The 21,714-nt window shown below is 38.5% G+C and overlaps 1 protein-coding gene across 2 annotated transcripts in view; it reads left to right on the top strand.

Annotated features, from left to right (window-relative positions):
• Window positions 1–21,714, top strand: part of LOC136875102 (gastrula zinc finger protein XlCGF7.1) — a 65,923-nt gene that overhangs the window by 24,137 nt on the left and 20,072 nt on the right. For both annotated transcript variants that reach the window (XM_067148832.2, XM_068227986.1), the window contains one exon: window positions 5,156–5,238. In XM_067148832.2, coding sequence (XP_067004933.2) covers window positions 5,156–5,238 — 83 coding nt within the window. The remainder of the gene's footprint in view (window positions 1–5,155; window positions 5,239–21,714) is intronic.

Below are 21,714 nucleotides of genomic sequence, written 5' to 3'. Positions count from 1 at the left end.
ATTTGAGAACATATTCAGCTGTTGTTTAGCTTAGGTGAATTACTAAGTTTTGAGTACATTATTTTCAGGTACATTGTTCCTCTTAAAAACTCTTTGAATATAAATTGGATTAAAATGATAATAAAACAATGTGGTGGTTAATGGCTTGATGACATGAGACAGGATGAATACATAGTTAGCCTACTTAAGAAACTGTATCTATTCATTTGAATAGTAGTTGTTAAAAGTTCCAAACTCTGTTACACTAAAAAATATCTGCTTGCTTTCCAGTTAAAAGTATTTTTTAAATGATTGAAATTGAAGAGAAATACAGACAGAGAAGCAGAAGTGTCCCATTATGACAATACGGACTCATTACTTGTAACTAATCTCATGATTAGATCCGTATTGAAATTTGCTATAAATGCTCACAATATAGTGATTATTTTAATCCACCTATTCAATACAAATTGGTTTTTGTGTTGCTAGTTCATAATATTACAACACGAATTTACAGGGACATGTTTCGCTTCATTTACAAGCATCTTCAGCCTACATACTTGTCTCAAGGTTAAGACCTGTCATATTTGGATTGTTTTTACAAATTATTTTGCATTGAGTATAAATCCATGTTTAGTAATAATATGTAAAAAACATAGGAATTATGTACACATTAAAAGTATGACAATATGAATTAAAGTTTTGAATTGGAGTAACCCTTAATTCTAAAATACATTGACGTCCAAAACATAGTAACTACAATTTGAAAATTTGGCTAAAGTTGTTTTCACAATGTTGTAGTTGATTGAATCAACCATAATATGGCTTTAAATTTGAGTCCTAAATATAAATTGAAGGTGAAAATATATATAGGAGCCATTTTTAAAATCCATTGATTTCTGGAACACAGTAACTTCTGATATTGAGAATTTGGATACTAATTGTGATCTCCAATACAATTGTTTAAAAAATACTATGATTTGACTCCATGTGAACTTTGAGTCGAAATGATATTCTAAAAATTAAATTCTTGGAACCGTTGGAGACCAGCTTCTAGAATTTTCGAGGATTGCTGCAGTTTGGTGATATGATCAGTGAAGTATTAGAATAATTAGTTCTTGTTTATTGCGACTTGAATATCCATTGGTAGCAGATTGTATTAACGTAGTTGTAGTTAAAAGGAGGGGCTTCTATTCAAATCTTGAATAGCTGTTTAGGTTTCTTTCGAGGTAATAGAATGAGTGAAGCATCTGGAACAAATGGAGATTAATTTGAATACTGTTATGTGTTGTTGTGCTTGTAATGTGATATATATATATATATATATATTTTTTTTTTTTTTCACTTACCCCTTTGACTGCTGCTACAAGGTCTTGTGGTCTTTCTTACGTTACTGTGACTAATGCCTGTTGTGGTTCTACTCCTTGTGTTGTACGTGTGGAGGGGCTGTTGTAAGGGGCAAGTAGGGGGTTGAGGGGGATAGATGTTAGGCGGGGTGTTTGCTATTGGCGTACCATGTGGTGAGGAGTTCTTATCTGTTGTCGAGGTGGGGGTAGGGGACGATCCTGCAGGCGGGACGTTAAGCTTTGGAGTATTATGCAGAGGGGGATTCGTTGTCAAAATAGTTTCTGTTGTGAGTGTTTTTAGATTAAATATCCTAAAGAATTTGCTTTTATCTGATTTGAAAGTTTGTAACAATGTTGGCAACTGTTGTATTAACAGGCTTTTTATTTAGGCCGTGTCATTCAAATTTTTATTTTTATTAAAATATTGATCCAAATATATATATATGTTTTCAAACTCTGTCATTAGCTTCCCCTTTTCGATCCTTTTGATTATTGTAAGGTCTTTGTCTATTGAGGTATAATGATGGCTGGTTTGTTTCATATGTTTACTCATTGCGGAGTATTTATTATGCTTTAGGGCGTTAAAGTGTTCCATGTAACTAGTTAGGAAGCTGCGGCCAGTTTGGTCAACATATGAAGATTTACACTGTGTGCATGTTAGTCTATATATTCCGGAACTTTGAAATTTGTTATTGTAGGAATTTACTGTGTTATGATTAAAAAATAAGTTTTTATTAGTGTTATGTGTTTTAAAGGCTACTTGCATATCCTACTTTTTGAGTGGGTTTGCTGTTTGGTGAATTGTTGAACTGGTGTAAGTAAAGGTTGCGTATTTTGATTTTTGGTTTTTTTCCGGTGCGAGATTTGTGGCTAATTTGAGCTTTACTTTGTTGATGATTCGATTCACCATTTCTGCTTTATATCCGTTGATAAGTGCTAGTTCTTTTATAAAATTTATTTCTTTCATGAAATTCATGGGTGATAAGGGTATTTTATGAGCTCTGTAGATCATACCGAAAAAGGTTGCTTATTTATGGGATTTCGGGTGGAGGTCAGTAGAAGGTAGACATCGACATTTAGCGATCCACTTTCACGCCAGCCTTCTGGCCTCTGAACAGATTGGTAATAATCTGGATGTCTTTCTCATCTGTTCTAGTTTTACCATGCTGACAATGATCCACAGATTTTTGTCAGACCACAAAGCAATCATAAACATTGTGACTGACATCTCTGATTTATTGGAGAAACACTTGAATAGCAAGCAGTGCCTCATGTATTCCATGACCCTTATAGATACCAAGGTGTGTTTTGCTGATGTTCTTGGATTTCTGATGGATTCCACAATAGATGATTTTGAAGAATATCTTCAGTACATGGTTCATGGGGTTGATTACCCCGAAGTCTTCAAATTTTATGACCCTGGCATTTTATGAGTTGAGTCTTGAAGTTTAATGCTTGGCAGTCTTCGGTTATTATACTTTAATTCCTGAGCTTATTACTCAGTACCGTAAATATTCTAAGCCATTTTCACCTATAATTTTAATCATTTCTGCTTGTATTTCATCTGGACACATATCTTTCTTTTGTCAGTATAATAACAAGTTTCATCTCCTCTACTGTGATTGCTGGTCCTTCAAATGCCTGTATTTCTGGATGTCTAAGATGTTGGTTGTCCTTGAAAACTTCTTGGACATATTTGTTCCATACTTGAGTTTGATTTAATTTTCTGAATCTGTTCATGGAAATACGGTAAAATGTGTTCAAAACAAAACTTGAATAATGTGGAAACTTGTCCACTTAAACACTTTTTCTTGGTCCCAGCAAAGCTTACAACATTATAATGTTTTTACTTTTATCATCAATGCAGAAATAGATGATGAATCATTTTAAATATCTGCTTGTACAACTTGGAAAGTATTGTGAAAGGATGTAGTCCTACATATAATATTTCTGCATTGCTGCTAGTGATATGATCAATGTCATTGTATGGACGAACTGAAACACATGTTTGGACATCCCAGTCACCAGAACATCTGCCTTCCTATTTCTTCACTGTGACACTTGAGGAATTACTGTGAGGGAAAGGCCAGTAATATATCTTTTAAATAAACAGGTACAATACAGATAATGGAACAAATGAAGCACTTGAAAAAGAATTGGCAATATCTGACCTCTGTCAAGCAAGAAACATTCCATGTGAATCAAGGAACTTTATTCAAAGTGGTGAACCATTTACGACACTTGAAAATTTCAAAACAGGTACAGCCTTTCTAGCATTGAGAAAGGTAGAGGAAGAGTTAGACAAAGAGGCCCTACAGTGCACATCTAACTCTTCCACGCTTATTGAATTAATGGCGTCAGCTCAGGAGCAAATTCTAAAAAGAATTTAATTATATTATATCCACCTATTCATTACAAGTCTGTTGCAATTACAGGTCCGTCCTCCCATCCTTCTACTCACTCTCCCTCCCCTCACCCACTGTTTCCCCTAACCGGCTCGATCTCAGAGCAGTGTGAAGGTCAGAACTGACCCGTATACTAGCACAGGGCTGGAGGAAAGAGGAAGTGAGTAATGTTTACAGATTTTCTTATTAACGTTTATTACAACCTCATATGTTTTTCATTTTCACACTTGACTTTTTGATTTCACTATTAGATCTTGCTTACATTTTTATTTTCTGTGAAGGAATTTATGAATCTCAAAACTTCACTCCGTTCCAGAAGCGTTTGACAGTTTTCATTATTTTAGAGGATTCCTCCAGCCAATCTATTGTTGTGGCAGACACAGTTGGACCTGCACCTGTTCGAATTACATTAATCCTACAACAAGATTGAAGCAGTGAACGTTTAAACATGGATTTTTATTCCAGTTACTGATTGTATTATATGTCGTTTAAGTTTTTATGTATCACAGTTTATATATATGTTTTTCACCTTTCTGTTATTATAAGCTGAATATGACCTCCAGGATAGGTTGAAACATGTCCTATGTAGCATGTTTAGAGAGACCATTTATTAAATGCAAACATTTGTATTGGATAGGGGAACTTAATGCAGGTAAATTCTTTTTAGAATTTTTACTACACAATTAAAGTCAATATGGAACCAAAATGTTCATTACTTGTAATAGGCTCAGGACTGCATTCAGAAGGACATGATGTAAAAGAAGAGGAGACAAGTTTCCTTATTTTAACTGTGAAGGAAAACTTAGTGTTGTGAAGTAATGTATAGAGTGTTGTGGTGGAAATAATTTCAAGGAGTCATTTAGTTCTTTTTCTGGGTTAAACCGTGTTGTTGCTTTCTATACATTCCATAAATTTTTCCGATGTTTCGAATACAGTGCAGTATTCTTTGTCAGGGCGACTGAAATACCCCTACTCGATCCCAGGTAATCAGTCTCCCAGGCAGCAATTTGTTGACTGAAGTAGCACATTGACTTTCTTCAGGTTTAGATCCAATGTGTGTCTGTTTGAAAAGTCAGAGTCATCTGTGGGAACACACAGAACAAGCAAGCAACCAGTCATTTAAGAACATACTTTAAGTGGAAGAGAAGACAACATGTTTAGAGATTGTGCATGTCCTTTCAAGTCTCTCATTTTCTATTTCTCTCTCTTCCAGTGCTGCACTCTTTATCCATTTATGTGTTCATTTTCTTGTTCCTGTCTCATCATATAATTATCACATGACACTTGTTGGTTCATTTGCACATTTTTACATTGGAGCAATAAATTGATACTTCTATGAAATTTATTTTGTTAGCTACGCAATGTTTATTTCTCTCGTTACCTGCTTACTCTACATTTCTTACTTTCCATATTTGTTCCTAACAGCTTTTAACAGTTGTGAAGGATGAAGTATGCATAGATGAACACACAGTTGGGCAACTGGTTCCATGTATCAAAGAAGAAGACATGTAAGTACAGTTTATATTATAGAGCCCTAACACTCAACAATATGGAATTAGCTGTTTATATGTCACTAGCTCCTTCTGTGGACAACTGCAGAGTATTGGCCTCTGGATTCCAACATCGCAGGTTTGATTTGAGCACAGGTTCATCAAGATCATTCTTGAGTTCTGCCACCTGCAGTTCACTCATAGTCTGAAGGTGTTTGTTCAATCCTGGGTTGTTACAAATCCCCTGTGGCATACCCATTGTCATCATGCAAAATTAAAATAACTTGGCAGTAGTATCTAGTGATGAGCAGGCCGCCAAGATGGCACCACTTTGTAGCTGAGTCAGTACAATGACTTAATATTACCATCCCAGTTCTGTTCTCCATATTGTAATAGGTGTTCCTGGGCAATCTGTTTGACCATGGCCTTGCTGTAGAAAGCCTTTGATGGGATACCCCATGAATTTATCTAGAGACCACTCCAAGCACATGGGGTCCCAGAAGTCTATGACCATTGGCTCCAAATTCTGTACCCGGTAATCATAATTACGGTTATCATCCAGCAGGAATTCCACCTCCATTTCCAATCACAACAAGTCCAGTGAATCAATCCGCCTCAAATTAGATGCATGTTTCTCTCTCCTTTCATATCTCTGCATTCTTCTATTGAACACCATTTTCTTTCATTAGTGACAGTTTGCAAATATCTTATTTATGTGATATCTATATTTTTACTGTCATTTGCCATGGCTTTGCATGTTTCATAGCTGTAGAATTCATTGGCTCAAATGATGTCATAGTACCGGGCGAGTTGGCCGTGCGCGTAGAGGCACGCGGCTGTGAGCTTGCATCCGGGAGATAGTAGGTTCGAATCCCACTATCGGCAGCCCTGAAGATGGTTTTCCGTGGTTTCCCATTTTCACACCAGGCAAATGCTGGGGCTGTACCTTAATTAAGGCCACGGCCGCTTCCTTCCCACTCCTAGCCCTTTCCTGTCCCATCGTCGCCGTAAGACCTATCTGTGTCGGTGCGACGTAAAACAACTAGCAAAAAAAAAAAAAAAAAAAAATGATGTCATAGTAGATATCTGTCCTGCTGTTGTAGGGAAAATATTTTTTAAAGTTGTTTAGGGAGGAGAAGTATAACATCAGACACCTGCCTGGATTCTCTCCAATATTCCAAGGTCTGATTAATTGCAGTTAGTTGACCAAGTTATGTTTTACTTAACTTGCTTTCCAGACTGAAAATTATTCTGGCATTTGAAAATCTCAGTATCTCTGTTGTTTATGAACCATGATCATAGGATTCCGTGGCTGAAACTCCAGCACTGTCAATCCAATCAATCAATCAATCAATCAATCAATCAATCAATCAATCAATCAATCAAACCCACTGATCTGCATTTAGGACAATTGCCCAGGTGGCAGATGTTGTTTACCTAGTCTTTTCATGTGAGCTATGATCCATCTTTTTAGTGCGGTGGAAACTCACATGGTAATCATCACCTCTGCTTGGGCAGATTCCATACCTTTGTTTTCGTAGCCTTTTCTTGTATGATTGCAAAGAATTTGGAAATTTATTGAACATCTCCCTTGGTAAGTTATTCCAATCACTAACACCCCTTCCTGTAAATAAATATTGGCCACAATATTTCCCCTTGCATTCCAAATTTATCTTCATATTGTGATCTTTTCTGCTTTTGAAGACACCACTCAAACTTATTCATCTACTTATGTCATTCTCTGCCATCTCTCCACTGACAGCTTGTATCATACCACTTAACAGCAATTATAATAGGAACTTATTTATTGTCCACCCATTCAATACTATCCACCTTTAAGTAGTTACAGTTTACATACCATTATATCTCCTGGGACATGTTTCACTCACTTAATGAGCATCTTCAGCCTTAACTTAATCTTAAAATGGTGAACTTGAACAATAGTGAACATATTAAAAAGTCAACTGTCAGTATTAAAATTGCACCCTAGTCTCTGAAAATAACTTACGTTACATCTAAAAAACGACAAAACGACAACACTGCTTAAAATGTGACAACCTGAGTGATTAAAATTACCACATTGTCAGTCTAAAGCCTTGTGTCTGGAACTAATGATATATCTTCATAGCGAGTAGTAAGCTTTCATAATCTTAAACAGCTCCAATGGTAAACTTCAATCTTACAAAAACGAAACTGAATACAAAGCTTATATGACAAAGAGGACTGGCAATGGGAGACATATACATGGACACGATCGAGCACACAAAGATGAAGGATAATATCAAAGGCATATATTTATGGTTCGTTGTTATTGATAAAAATATCACTGATAGTAATAAGATGTTAGAAAGTTTAAATAGGATTGACCCCAACTTGAAATTTACTAAAGAGGACAAATCTAATAAGTCATTAAATTTTTTTGACATAACAGTTATGAGGTCAAATAATGCTTTGAATTTCAAATATACAGGAAACCTACACAGGCACCAATAAGCATAAATAATTTGTCATTGCATCCCAGTTCACAAAAACAGGCATCTTTTCATAGTCTGATTTATAGAGCTTTGAGAATTCCGCTCTCCCCTAGTATATTAAAGATAGAATTAAACTACATAAGGAGTTTAGCAAAAATGAATGGATTTTAAGTTGAGATGGTCAACAGACTAACAGAATCAGAAATAGGTTGTCTACAAATCTGACACCAGACATGACCAGAAAAACAAAATATGACACATTTACATATTATAACCTGGTAATTCACCAAATAACAAATACGTTCAAAAAACATGATATGAACATAGCCTTTAGAACAACTAATATGAACCAAAGTATATTTTTAAACATGGTAAAGTCAATCAGGGAAACCATCATTACTTGAGATCAGGAGTTTAGATTAACATGCTCAGAATGCAGATTTTCATATATAGGACAAACTGGGAGAAGTTTTTCTCCGAGGTATAGTGAGCACTTTAATGCAGAAAAGCATAATAAATACTCAGCAATGAGTATACACATGAGGGATACAGGACACCATTTTACTTCCATTGGAAAATATTCAAAAATAATTAGGAGTATGAGGGAAAGGTAAGACTTGGAATAAACTAGAAAGTCTGTGCATATTTTGGACCAGAATGAAATAAAAATCAAAACCTCAATGATGTTACAGAATTCAGAAGTGTATTACATGCATTAACACCCAAATTATTAAATACAGTTAATTCAGGTCAGAAAGGAATCAAACAGATGTTTAAGTTGTTAAGTACAAAGGCTTCCACCCCTGCTCCAAACATTAAACATCCTCCTGTCACTCATAAGAATGCCCCTCCTATATGGTGATGATGCAAAAGGGTCCACCTATCTCCTCTCCCCTTCCAGGTTCCCCACTACCTCTGCCACTCAGGTACAATACTAGGAGCTGCACTGACAGACACGTTAATAACTCCAGACCAGTATGACAGTATGACTTTTTAGTATGTTCACTATTGTTCAAGGTCATCATTTTAAGATTAAGTTAAGGCTGAAGATGCTCATTAAGTGAGCAAAACATGTTCAATGAGATATAATTGTATGTAAACTGTATTCACCTAAAGGAGGATAGTATTGAATATTTGAACAATAAATAAGTTCTATAGTAATTGTTGTTAATAACAGCATTCAATACAGGTTAACCATGAGGATAATGACCTGTAACATACCACTTAGTCAAGCAGGTCATCTCCTTTCTCCCAAGTCTTCTCATCCCAAACTTTGCAACATTGCTGTAATGCTACCCTTTTTTCAGAAATCACCCAGTACAAATTGAGCCATTTTTCTTTGGATTTTTTCCCCTTCGTGAATCAAGTAATCCTGGTGAGGGTCCCATACTCTGGAACCATACTCTATTTGGGGTCTTACCGGAGACTTATTTGCAGTCTCTTTTCATCCTTAGTATAACCCCTGAGTACCCTCATAATTATGTGCAGGAATCTGTACCCTTTATTTTCAGTCCCATGTATGTGATTACCTCAATGAAGATCTTACCTTATATTAACACCTAGATACTTACAATGATCCACATTAGGAACATCTACCCAATCAATGCAGTAATTAAAAAGTGAGGCAACTTTTCCTATTTTGTGAAACTCAGAACCTGACTTTTAACCCCTATGCACCCGTAAGGTGGTGGTGGTGATTATTGTTTTAAGAGGAAGTACAATATGCACCCGTAAGGAGACTGGTACGTGCTCGAGCGCCTGGGCCAGGACTCCGCAAGCGGACTGGTACACCGGGATGCAAGGTCGCATATTGGAGACATTTGTGACATCTGTTGGCATTTTCCGGAAACATTTCTAATTGAAATCTGTTCTTTGTGTCTCAAAGTGTCACCAGAGTGCTCTGGTATGCAAATTTGACAAAGAGAATTGATTAAAATATCGATTGAGAAATCTTTATTCTGTTGTTGACAAGATGGCTGACTGAAAAGGAAGTTGCTTGCTTGTGCAAAATGCTCAGTAATAGCGAAATTCAAAGCAAATTTGATGTTTTACACTCTGATTTCAGCAGTATTAGTGAGGAAGAAGTTATTAATGATCCCGTGCATGAATGAAAACTAAATATATCACCAGAGATCTTTTGCGTACTAATATCGTACGACATGGAATGCCGAATGAACTTTCTCCCGACCCTCAAGATTCGATTGCGACTGCCGGATTTGAGCCTACGATCTTGGTACCTGGATGTGAACACTTTACCATTGATCCTCAGAGTGAATAATAATAATAATAATAATAATAATAATAATAATAATACACCGAGAGAGACATACGGCTGTAAGTTTGTATTTGGGAGATAGGTTCGAATCTCATCATTCTCTTACTCATGATTTATTTCCCATTAGTCCCTTATTTTCAAATCAGGCAAATGTTAGGCTCGTGCCATATAATTAAGGCCATAACACACACTAAAGAACTTCCGAGGTGAAATAATGTAATGAAAAATTTAAGATTTCAAAGGGATTTTTTATGTGTTATATTTCTGTAAAGTTCTGTTTTTGGTGTCATGAGCAATAGTATGGAATTTCTCAATAATATACAACAGGTCCTGTGATAATATGCGCAGTCGATCACCTACTATACTGTTTTAACCAAAAGCTCGCAATACCCAGGTTGCATACTAAAAAGTTGGCGGATTCCTAGCAATGTCAGAGGAAAGGGCGGGTGGATGCATATGGGTTAACCCCATTTATCATCATATCTTTGCCTACTGTCCAACTCACAACATTATCGAGGTTATTTTGCAATTGCTCACAATTTTGTAACTTATTTATTACTCTGTATGGAATAACATCATCTGCAAAAATCCTTATCTCTGATTCCGCTTCTTTACTCATATTATTTGTATGTGTAAGGAAACATAAAGGTCCTACAATACTGCATTATTACAATGTCAGATAAAGCTTCGCCTACTCTATTTCTGTACCACAGAGGCTGATATATTATATTCCCTCATCGTTCTTCCTCACCTCTTATTACCGCGTTATAAATACTGCTCTGCGCAGTTTGGAGACATTTAATTGTCTGAGTGTCAAACCTTTATTCCTCTGACAGTTAACCTGAGCTCCTCCTGCTCTTTCATAATCATTGTTCTCCCAACTAGTCCTGGAAGTAAGAGCACCATCTGGTGATCACAGGTAATCTATGTTATAATTACAAAAACTACTCACTCACTTATCACAATACTTCAAGAACCACCAAACCAATAGAACTGAAATGCAGTCATGAACAGACCTGTTTCATCTTGTTATGGTTAAATTAAAGAAGTAAAAGCAAAAGGAGAATAATTGAGAGCAACACGTCGGGGCTACTGTGATGTTCACTCCTCTGGCTTAGGTAGAGCTTTGCCTTTTGATTGGCTGTGTTGGTTGAAAGTGAAGGATTAGAATGTTTGGTTTTGTAAGAATATTATTTCAAATATTTAAATCTGTGACTCATCACAATGAAATAACCAGAAAACACTGGAGTGTTTCCATTTCTTCATCAATAACATAAATCAGTTAATAAATTCCTTCAGTAATTGAATAATGAAACCAAAATCATGTACTAATTAGATAAAAAAAATGCAATTAAAATACGTGAGGTCCCTTAAACTGATGGTGGAAGATGGTGTTTTAAGCAAGCATCTTCAAAGTTTTGCTTCTATCTTAATTAGTGGAGGAGAAATTAAATCACGAAACTTTGTTCATTGTTTTTAAAAGTCTGGATACTCCTCGTATACACGGCTGATTTCCCCACATTGCCATTTCCTCCACGGTTGTGCAGTGTTATAGGTGAATGTTGTGTACTGCAACCAGCAGACAGGTACAGTGTGTTCAGTTTAAAAGAGGTGCAGACTCTGGTCACTACCACACCAACAATGCTGGGGTAATAAACAGCTCTCCCTTTTTGTGTACATCTGCTAACAAGAGTGTTGTTTTGGGGATAATAATTCCATCTCAAGCACTGAGAAATAATTGAATGTGGTTTTGTATTTAGGCATCTTTTAAATTAAACGTATGAGCAGGATGGTAACTTCGTACACCTCCTCTAAGTCAAGTTCATTGTTGGCCCTCATCTTATAATTTTCTTTCACCATTTTTTCCTCAGCACAGTGATGTACTTGTCCCTTAACCGTCCCCCTAGTGAGGTGCTTGTTGTTCTTTTCGACTGTGGATGGGCTTAAATTGCCTCAGTGAGTGACCTGCAACTAAGCCCAGTTGTGTTATGGTCTGTCTAGTCTACACCCACGCATGGGCACTTTGTTCACTAGTCTGCTACTTAGTCCCCCTAAGAACTTGTTTCACTTCTACTGTTAGTGGCACAGCTTTTGACAGGCCAACAGTACTGAGAGGGGTGTGGCAGTGTGTGACATCAGTTGATACTGTGACAGTTACCCCCTGTTGGTGGGGAAAGCAGATGAAGAATACACCCACGGTATCCTCTGCCTGTCATAAAAGGTGACTAAAAGGGGCAACAAATTGATGATTAAATTAAACAATGAAACTACTTGTGATTAGTACCATCATGCATGGAACACCATGGGTCGCCTTTAGTTGCTAGTAGTATCACTGTATTAGGTACGTAATAGGTGTGTGATTAGTAGCAGCACTGTGGGTTTACAGTACCTGTGATTAGTACCACTATATCCACAACACCACGTGCTTATGTTGCCTGTGATTAGTACAATTATTGAGAAAGATCTCGGGTCTGGGCATTGGCTGAGATTAGTACCATTATATGATCGACACCGTGGGTGTGCATTGCATGTGATTACCCTCTATATAGGGAATGGCATCAGAATACCAGCGCCCTAGATTAGTACACCTAGGTGAGGAACACCATGGGTTTGCATTGGCTATGAGTGGCTTCATTATGTGAGAAACACCGTAGTTCTCCATTACGTGTTCGACATGCAATACTTGTGAACAGCACGGTGAGTCTACACAGTGAGAAACACCATAGGTCTGCATTACGTGTTCGACATACAATACTTGTGAACACCGTCAGTCTACACAGTGAGAAAGACCGTAGTTCTCCATTACGTGTTCGACATGCAATACTTGTGAACACCGTGAGTCTACACAGTGAGAAACACCATAGGTCTGCATTACGTGTTCGACATGCAATACTTGTGAACACCGTGAGTCTACACAGTGAGAAACACCATAGGTCTGCATTACGTGTTCGACATGCAATACTTGTGAACACCGTGAGTCTACACAGTGAGAAAGACCGTAGTTCTCCATTACGTGTTCGACATGCAATACTTGTGAACACCGTGAGTCTACACAGTGAGAAACACCATAGGTCTGCATTACGTGTTCGACATGCAATACTTGTGAACACCGTCAGTCTACACAGTGAGAAACACCATAGGTCTGCATTACGTGTTCGACATACAATACTTGTGAACACCGTGAGTCTACACAGTGAGAAACACCATAGGTCTGCATTACGTGTTCGACATGCAATACTTGTGAACACCGTGAGTCTACACAGTGAGAAACACCATAGGTCTGCATTACGTGTTCGACATGCAATACTTGTGAACAGCACGGTGAGTCTACACAGTGAGAAACACCATACGTCTGCATTACGTGTTCGACATGCAATACTTGTGAACAGCACGGTGAGTCTACACAGTGAGAAACACCATAGGTCTGCATTACGTGTTCGACATGCAATACTTGTGAACAGCACGGTGAGTCTACACGGTGAGAAACACCATAGGTCTGCATTACGTGTTCGACATACAATACTTGTGAACAGCACGGTGAGACTACACAGTGAGAAACACCATAGGTCTGCATTACGTGTTCGACATGCAATACTTGTGAACAGCACGGTGAGTCTACACAGTGAGAAACACCATAGGTCTGCATTACGTGTTCGACATACAATACTTGTGAACACCGTGAGTCTACACAGTGAGAAACACCATAGGTCTCCATTACGTGTTCGACATACAATACTTGTGAACAGCACGGTGAGTCTACACAGTGAGAAACACCATAGGTCTGCATTACGTGTTCGACATGCAATACTTGTGAACACCGTGAGTCTACACAGTGAGAAACACCATAGATCTGCATTACGTGTTCGACATACAATACTTGTGAACACCGTGAGTCTACACAGTGAGAAACACCATAGGTCTGCATTACGTGTTCGACATGCAATACTTGTGAACACCGTGAGTCTACACAGTGAGAAACACCATAGGTCTGCATTACGTGTTCGACATACAATACTTGTGAACAGCACGGTGAGTCTACACAGTGAGAAACACCATAGGTCTGCATTACGTGTTCGACATGCAATACTTGTGAACAGCACGGTGAGTCTACACAGTGAGAAACACCATAGGTCTGCATTACGTGTTCGACATACAATACCTGTGAACAGCACCGTGAGTCTACACAGTGAGAAACACCATAGGTCTCCATTACGTGTTCGACATACAATACTTGTGAACACCGTGAGTCTACACAGTGAGAAACACCATAGGTCTGCATTACGTGTTCGACATACAATACTTGTGAACACCGTGAGTCTACACAGTGAGAAACACCATAGGTCTGCATTACGTGTTCGACATACAATACTTGTGAACAGCACGGTGAGTCTACACAGTGAGAAACACCATAGGTCTGCATTACGTGTTCGACATGCAATACTTGTGAACACCGTGAGTCTACACTGTGAGAAACACCATAGGTCTGCATTACGTGTTCGACATGCAATACTTGTGAACAGCACGGTGAGTCTACACAGTGAGAAACACCATAGATCTGCATTACGTGTTCGACATACAATACTTGTGAACAGCACGGTGAGTCTACACAGTGAGAAACACCATAGGTCTGCATTACGTGTTCGACATACAATACTTGTGAACACCGTGAGTCTACACTGTGAGAAACACCATAGGTCTGCATTACGTGTTCGACATGCCATACTTGTGAACACCGTCAGTCTACACAGTGAGAAACACCATAGGTCTGCATTACGTGTTCGACATGCAATACTTGTGAACACCGTGAGTCTACACTGTGAGAAACACCATAGGTCTGCATTACGTGTTCGACATGCAATACTTGTGAACAGCACGGTGAGTCTACACAGTGAGAAACACCATAGGTCTGCATTACGTGTTCGACATGCAATACTTGTGAACAGCACGGTGAGTCTACACAGTGAGAAACACCATAGGTCTGCATTACGTGTTCGACATGCAATACTTGTGAACAGCACCGTGAGTCTACACAGTGAGAAGCACCATAGGTCTGCATTACGTGTTCGACATGCAATACTTGTGAACACCGTGAGTCTACACAGTGAGAAACACCATAGGTCTCCATTACGTGTTCGACATACAATACTTGTGAACACCGTGAGTCTACACAGTGAGAAACACCATAGGTCTGCATTACGTGTTCGACATGCAATACTTGTGAACAGCACCGTGAGTCTACACAGTGAGAAGCACCATAGGTCTGCATTACGTGTTCGACATGCAATACTTGTGAACACCGTGAGTCTACACAGTGAGAAACACCATAGGTCTCCATTACGTGTTCGACATACAATACTTGTGAACACCGTGAGTCTACACAGTGAGAAACACCATAGGTCTGCATTACGTGTTCGACATGCAATACTTGTGAACACCGTCAGTCTACACAGTGAGAAACACCATAGGTCTGCATTACGTGTTCGACATACAATACTTGTGAACACCGTGAGTCTACACAGTGAGAAACACCATAGGTCAGCATTACGTGTTCGACATGCAATACTTGTGAACACCGTCAGTCTACACAGTGAGAAACACCATAGGTCTGCATTACGTGTTCGACATACAATACTTGTGAACAGCACGGTGAGTCTACACAGTGAGAAACACCATAGGTCTGCATTACGTGTTCAACATGCAATACTTGTGAACAGCACCGTGAGTCTACACAGTGAGAAACACCATAGTTCTATTTTACTGGAGATTAGTAACATTATGAGCTGATGTTGGTCTCTTTAGACTATAAGCGTGTAACGTCGTGCGTCAATTCGAACGTCAATATTCTTTACCCGATACCTCCATTTCTAACTCGTCGTTGGGCTGCCTAATCAGATGAAATAGGGCCGCTCAGCGGATACCTCAAGGTTTTCAAAGGCCAAGTAAAACATGTAATCCTACTTCAAGATACGCTTAACGTGAGTTCGAAGAGATTAACGACTCACGGGTGACGCATATAGAGACACATGACACAATATAATGACCGTCGATAAATTTTTTAAATCAGAGTTTCAACCACGTGAGAACTGGTCATGGCTAATGGAGTACTTACTTAATCAAGAAATTCTCTTAGCTAAGCAATTAACTTACGAACTAGGCTACAATGAAAGAATTCATGATACATAGTATTGTAGAAAATAAACAAGATATTTATTGATTAAATATTTGGACTATTAAACTGGAATGCAAGGCATTACTTGACGTTTCATATTACAAATGTGGATTATGAGTCAGCGCTGGCTCGTAGAAAAAGAAATAATATGTAGTCGTAAACTATCTAGATCAGTTCCTTCGTGAAATAAAATTTACGTATGTACATATTTACAATCGATCACTGGACATCTAGGTCCATACTGAAGTTAGTCATTGATATGACACCAACATAATCAAGTTGTTACAAGAGCTCATTTTCTTTAAGATTAATTAAACAAGTCTGAATTAAACACACGGTTACGCTGAAATGTCTATAAGGTCCACTAATAAACTCAAACTTGTAATTGAACCAAATCACAACTTTGAATTGCAGGACTAAACTGTATATCACAGATATTTAATTGCCAATCATATTAGAGTTGAGCGCTGGGAATATTCCAGTAAATTGTAGCTGATACTCAGTAAATGACGATTCACTAGTAAGGAAATCCATATAAGTAAACGCGACTAAGCAAATCTAGATACATAATTTTAAATGCATAAATCCATATGAATAATTCCCAATGGATAAATTCGAATGCATAACTCCATATGAATAAGTCTGTATTAATAATTCTGTATTAATAAATTTGTACTAATAAATCCGAACTCATGCTTTATTGCCACGTTCTCGTTGCGCATGGGTACTATTTACGAACTAAGGCATTTGTTCCTAGTGCCTGTCAAATTAGGCTCCTACTCTGACATTTCCCTAGCTGTAGTTCGTTGAGAAAATGCAAATTCAAACAGAGAATATGTTAATCTATTCAGCTAACTAACTAACTTCAACATAATCTTTGGCTGTTATACACATGTCTTTTAGGCTCAATGTCCCTTTCCTTCGTTATATTCCATAACATTTTACTTCAATGCAAGCTATTTTATTCATACGCAGTTACAATGCAAGCGTTATGTCGCAGTATTCAGATGCATAATATCATATTTATCGGTGTCGTGAATGCCTTCGGTCAAATACAGCTATAAACGTATCGTTGTAATCCGATATTCATACAACACATCTAAAGTTGACATACGATCCCGTCACAAGCATAATTCTACAATAGTAAATTCTGTTCATACCTTGGCTTAGGTTACTCCAGCGGTGTGGGCAATCTCACATATACGAATCTAAAGAATGTAGTGTGGCATATCTTAAACTGCAGGCACTCAATGGCCCTTGCGTATTGCGTATAAAACTTCTCATATCACTATATAATTCATACTTTCCTCCAGCTAACACAATTGAAACCTTACTTCACATCCATATAATATCTTAACATCGTAGCCTCAATATTAACTCGTCGCGTTCCCAAATACTTAACCATGTCAAACTACCACACTATGTTTCTTAAAACAACATTTTAAAGTTGCTATATCTCATAACCTATGATTGAGTTCAATGCCCTTATTGCGAATAAAAATAATGCGTGATTCTATATGTTTATTTTACACCGCGCGCAACCAATCGTGACGTCGACTTGTAGCATTACCAATACGAAATCTCTGCAATCTGCCAGTATGTCATTACTATCAGCTGTTTTCACATATTCTTTTCCAAACCTCACGCAACATACGTGTATTTTGACCGATATACGATGACGAGTATATCCAACACATTAGAATCTTATGCTATGTCGCTAGATTACGTAACTACGGACTTAAATATCTCACACTTATTGGTAACATTCACTTGCATTTCTTATATATCGGTTTATACTTAGCCCATCGGCACATGCCTAAGGCACATGTGTAGGCAAACCAAAAATTATGCCATTAAATATTGTAAATGACTTAGCTCGCTCATGGTTGGTCCTGGTCCAGCTGTTCTGCTCCCAAATAGATGTAGTTGGGTCTGCTGTTAGCTCATGGGTTGGACATCTGGAACATCATCTCCTTCCTCATCACGGGACTGCTGTCGGTTTCCCGTCGCCTTCCTCATCATGGCTCGGTCGTATGGTTTCCCGTCGCCTTCCGCATGATGCCTCGGTCGTATGGCTTCCCGTCGCCTTCCTCTTCATGGCTCGGTCGTATAGCAAGATGTACTGGTCCCCAGCTTGGCCCATCATGTATATTTAGCACATCATCCTCATAGTCTTCTTATCAGCCACTAAATTAAGGATTATAGTGCGGTGAACAGCCATTATATAATTCTTTTTAACGTCCGTAATCCTTAAATATATTATTTCCTTTGTGGCTCTCCGACGTATATCTTCGACCTCGTTGGTGTTGTTTCCAGTGAATATATCTCGGTCGGCCGCTTCTCGCGGATCTTAGGAAACTAATTTCTATTCTGATTCAATAATTCGAGATGTATCTCTTCGTATATGAGATCCTTTTTTATGCTGGTTTGGTTTCCTTTTGCAGAGTCTCGATCAACTGCGCTCCGTATCCACCCACGCGTATCTCGTGGTACTTAGCTGATTTCTTTTAATATCTCTAATCAACTCTGCTTATTTTTTTTGATAACTTGACTTATTTTCCTCTCGTTTCCGACGCTTTTTCCTATATTATAGCTTCTGATCCTTTCTTCTCCTTACACATTATATCGCGGTCGGTAGTTCCGTCTTCACTCTTCGTTGAGAAAAATTTAGATGGAGATCTCTTAACAATCAAGTTTTCTACTTTTTTCGTAAAACAATACAGTAGATAGTCCACTGTCCGTTTCACCCTCAATACTCGACCGTTCCATGACGGGTATGGCCTCCTACGTCACCGCAACTGGTTTCTATTCTTTGCTTCCTATAGATTAAATGGGCCATACCTTCTCTCGGCGCCATTTTGAAAGCTGTCGCGGAGGTGTGAACGGGCACATTTATTGTCCCCCGTCACGAACAAAATATATTGGTCACAATATAGTTTCCTTTCTTGAACTCGAATTATAAATGTGCCTTTGCTTCTTATATAGGTTCTTTGTCGTATATAGACTGGCTAATCGATTTCGAAAATATCAAGTGGTTGTTATCGATCCTGATTTTAGAGATGCTCTTTGCTTTGCTTGACCGTGCATATAATCAGCTGATCCTTTCCTCGTATATACATAATAAATGAAAGTTTCAAGTGACTTCTAAATGCAAATATCCTAATGGTATGTGGTTTATTCATTCTTGGCCCCTTTGTTCTTCTAGTTCCGTTCCTTTAGGCTCATTCTCTTGGTGATAAAGCTTGATGTTACAAGCATTGTGTATATTACGGTACTTTCCATTCATGCTTGCTAATTCGTACGCATTTTTTCCTAGTACACGCTCAATTTTATACGGGCCATTGTACAATGGTAGGAACTTCGCACACACTCTATTCGGTGCACTAGACATCGGTACAGTTTTAATTAATACCAGATCACCTCGCTCGTACGGTGCATGGAATTTCTTGTTTTGTATTCTCTTTAATCGTTTTTGTGACTGTTCCTGTAGTTGTTCCCGTATCTTTGATTCTATTTGTTGTGGATCTGGCTTTCTTTCCAAGGGCATAGTGAATATTCTGTCCCAACTCCTTTCCGGATGTATATTCTTGTGAGCTATGCTGGGAATCTGTCCGATGGATTGATTAATGGTATTGTTCAAGCTCCTTTCAATGATACCTAGTATATCCACCCATTTCCAATGCTGTTGGTTGCAGTATATCCTGCCGAACTTGGCGATTTCCCTCATGTATCTTTCTACAGGGTTCGCTTCTGGATGACGTACCAAACACAACGTGTGTCTGATACCTTCATTTTTCATACGCTCGTGGAATATCTCTGATGTAAACTGTGTTCCCCTATCTGTGAGTATTTTCTCTGGTTTTCCCATCTCCGGGAAGACTTTTTCCACTAGGGCCCGTATGACTTGTTTAGCGTTGGCTCTCTGTATCGCTTGGAGTGAAATGTTCTTGGAGAATATGTCAACAACCACCAGTATGTATCTTTTTCCTCTCCTTGCAGCCGGTAATTTGCCAAAGATATGTACTGCATATATCTCATGCGCTCTTGATGGAATGATTGGTACTGGTTTATGCCCGCATACATAGTTGTTGTGTTTGACTCGCTGGCATATGTCACAAGTTTTAACTAGGTTCCTGACAGATTTTCGTAATCCCTTCCAAGTGAATTTTTCCTTTAACGTACTGTTCACTTTGTCTATGCCTGCATGTCCCGTAATATTATGGGTGTGCCAAATCAGCTCCTTTTGCAGTACTTGTGGTATTATAATCCTTTTCTTTCGTTCAGTTCTGTCCATTATTTTGATCAGTATTCCATCTACAATCTCATAGTTCTGCCATTCAGATTCCGGTTCCTTGTCTGTTAACCTGTCGATGATAAGTTTTAATTCCTTATCAGACTCTTGGAATTCCTTTAGATTTTCGAGTTTTCTCAGTAGTTCTTGGTCTCGAATATCCAACTCGATCTCTAAGATGTGTTCTTCTTGTTCTGGAGGGTTTCTACTCAATGCGTCATCTAGGATGTTTTGTTTTCCACTGCAATGCTCTATCTTCAAGTCAAATTGCTGCGTGTATAGTATCCAGCGTGTTATCCTTTCGCTTACCATGACTGCCTTCAACCCAAAAGTCAACGCTTTATGGTCAGTTCTTATGGTAACTGGGTATCCATAAATGATCCGTCTCCACTGTTGTAGCGCGTGGATTATCGCTAGAAGTTCGAGTTCGGTGGTAGTGTAGTGCATCTCATGTTTCCTTAACTTCCTGCTGGTAAATGCCAGATATGTTCTTTTCTGGTCTTCTTCGTCTTCCTGATACAAGCATGCCCCTACACCGACACCCGATGCATCTGCCTGAATTATAAATCTCTTTTCATAGTCTGGATATTCCAGTTTTATGCTCTGTTTCATCATTTCTTTCATCTTGTTGAAAGCCTGTTCAGCCTCGTCACTCCACTTCCATTTGTTATTGGCTTTTAATAAATTGTGTAGTGGTGCGGCTGTCTCAGTATGCCCCTCACAGTGGTCTGAGAAAAATCCCGTCACTCCTAGGAATTGTCTGACGTGCTTGACCTTTGTCGGTCGAGGAAACTCGCAAATAGCTTTAATTTTGACAGGGTTAGGTCTTATCCCCTCGCCATCGATTACGTGTCCGACACAAAGTACCTAGCTTTGGCAAAATTTTGATTTTGACATATTTATCTTGAAGCCAGTTTCCTGGATATTGTTCAGCAATTTCTCTAGGTTAACACAATGCTTTTCAAAGGTGGAACTCCCGAAGACTATGTCGTCGACGTAACAGTTAATAAATTCCTTCACTTCACTGGTAAGGCTCCTGTCCAATGCTTTTACCAAAACACCAGAACTATTTTTCAATCCAAATGGGAGACGACAGTAGGCATAAGTCTGGTTGTTGAACATAAACCCGGTTAATAACCGTGACCTTTCCTCGAGGACAATGTGATGGAATGAGGCCGTGCAGTCCATGGTCGAAAAGTACCTTTGACCTCGAAATTTCTTTACTATCTCATTGGTCTTGGGAGCCCTATTATACCCAGGAATTAGCTTTTCGTTGAGACCTCGT

Source organism: Anabrus simplex, chromosome 5 (genome assembly GCF_040414725.1).
Source record: "Anabrus simplex isolate iqAnaSimp1 chromosome 5, ASM4041472v1, whole genome shotgun sequence".
Classification (NCBI taxonomy): domain Eukaryota; kingdom Metazoa; phylum Arthropoda; class Insecta; order Orthoptera; family Tettigoniidae; genus Anabrus; species Anabrus simplex.
The sequence above is the reverse complement of the archived record's forward strand: the minus strand, read 5'-3'. Positions and strand labels throughout refer to the sequence as shown.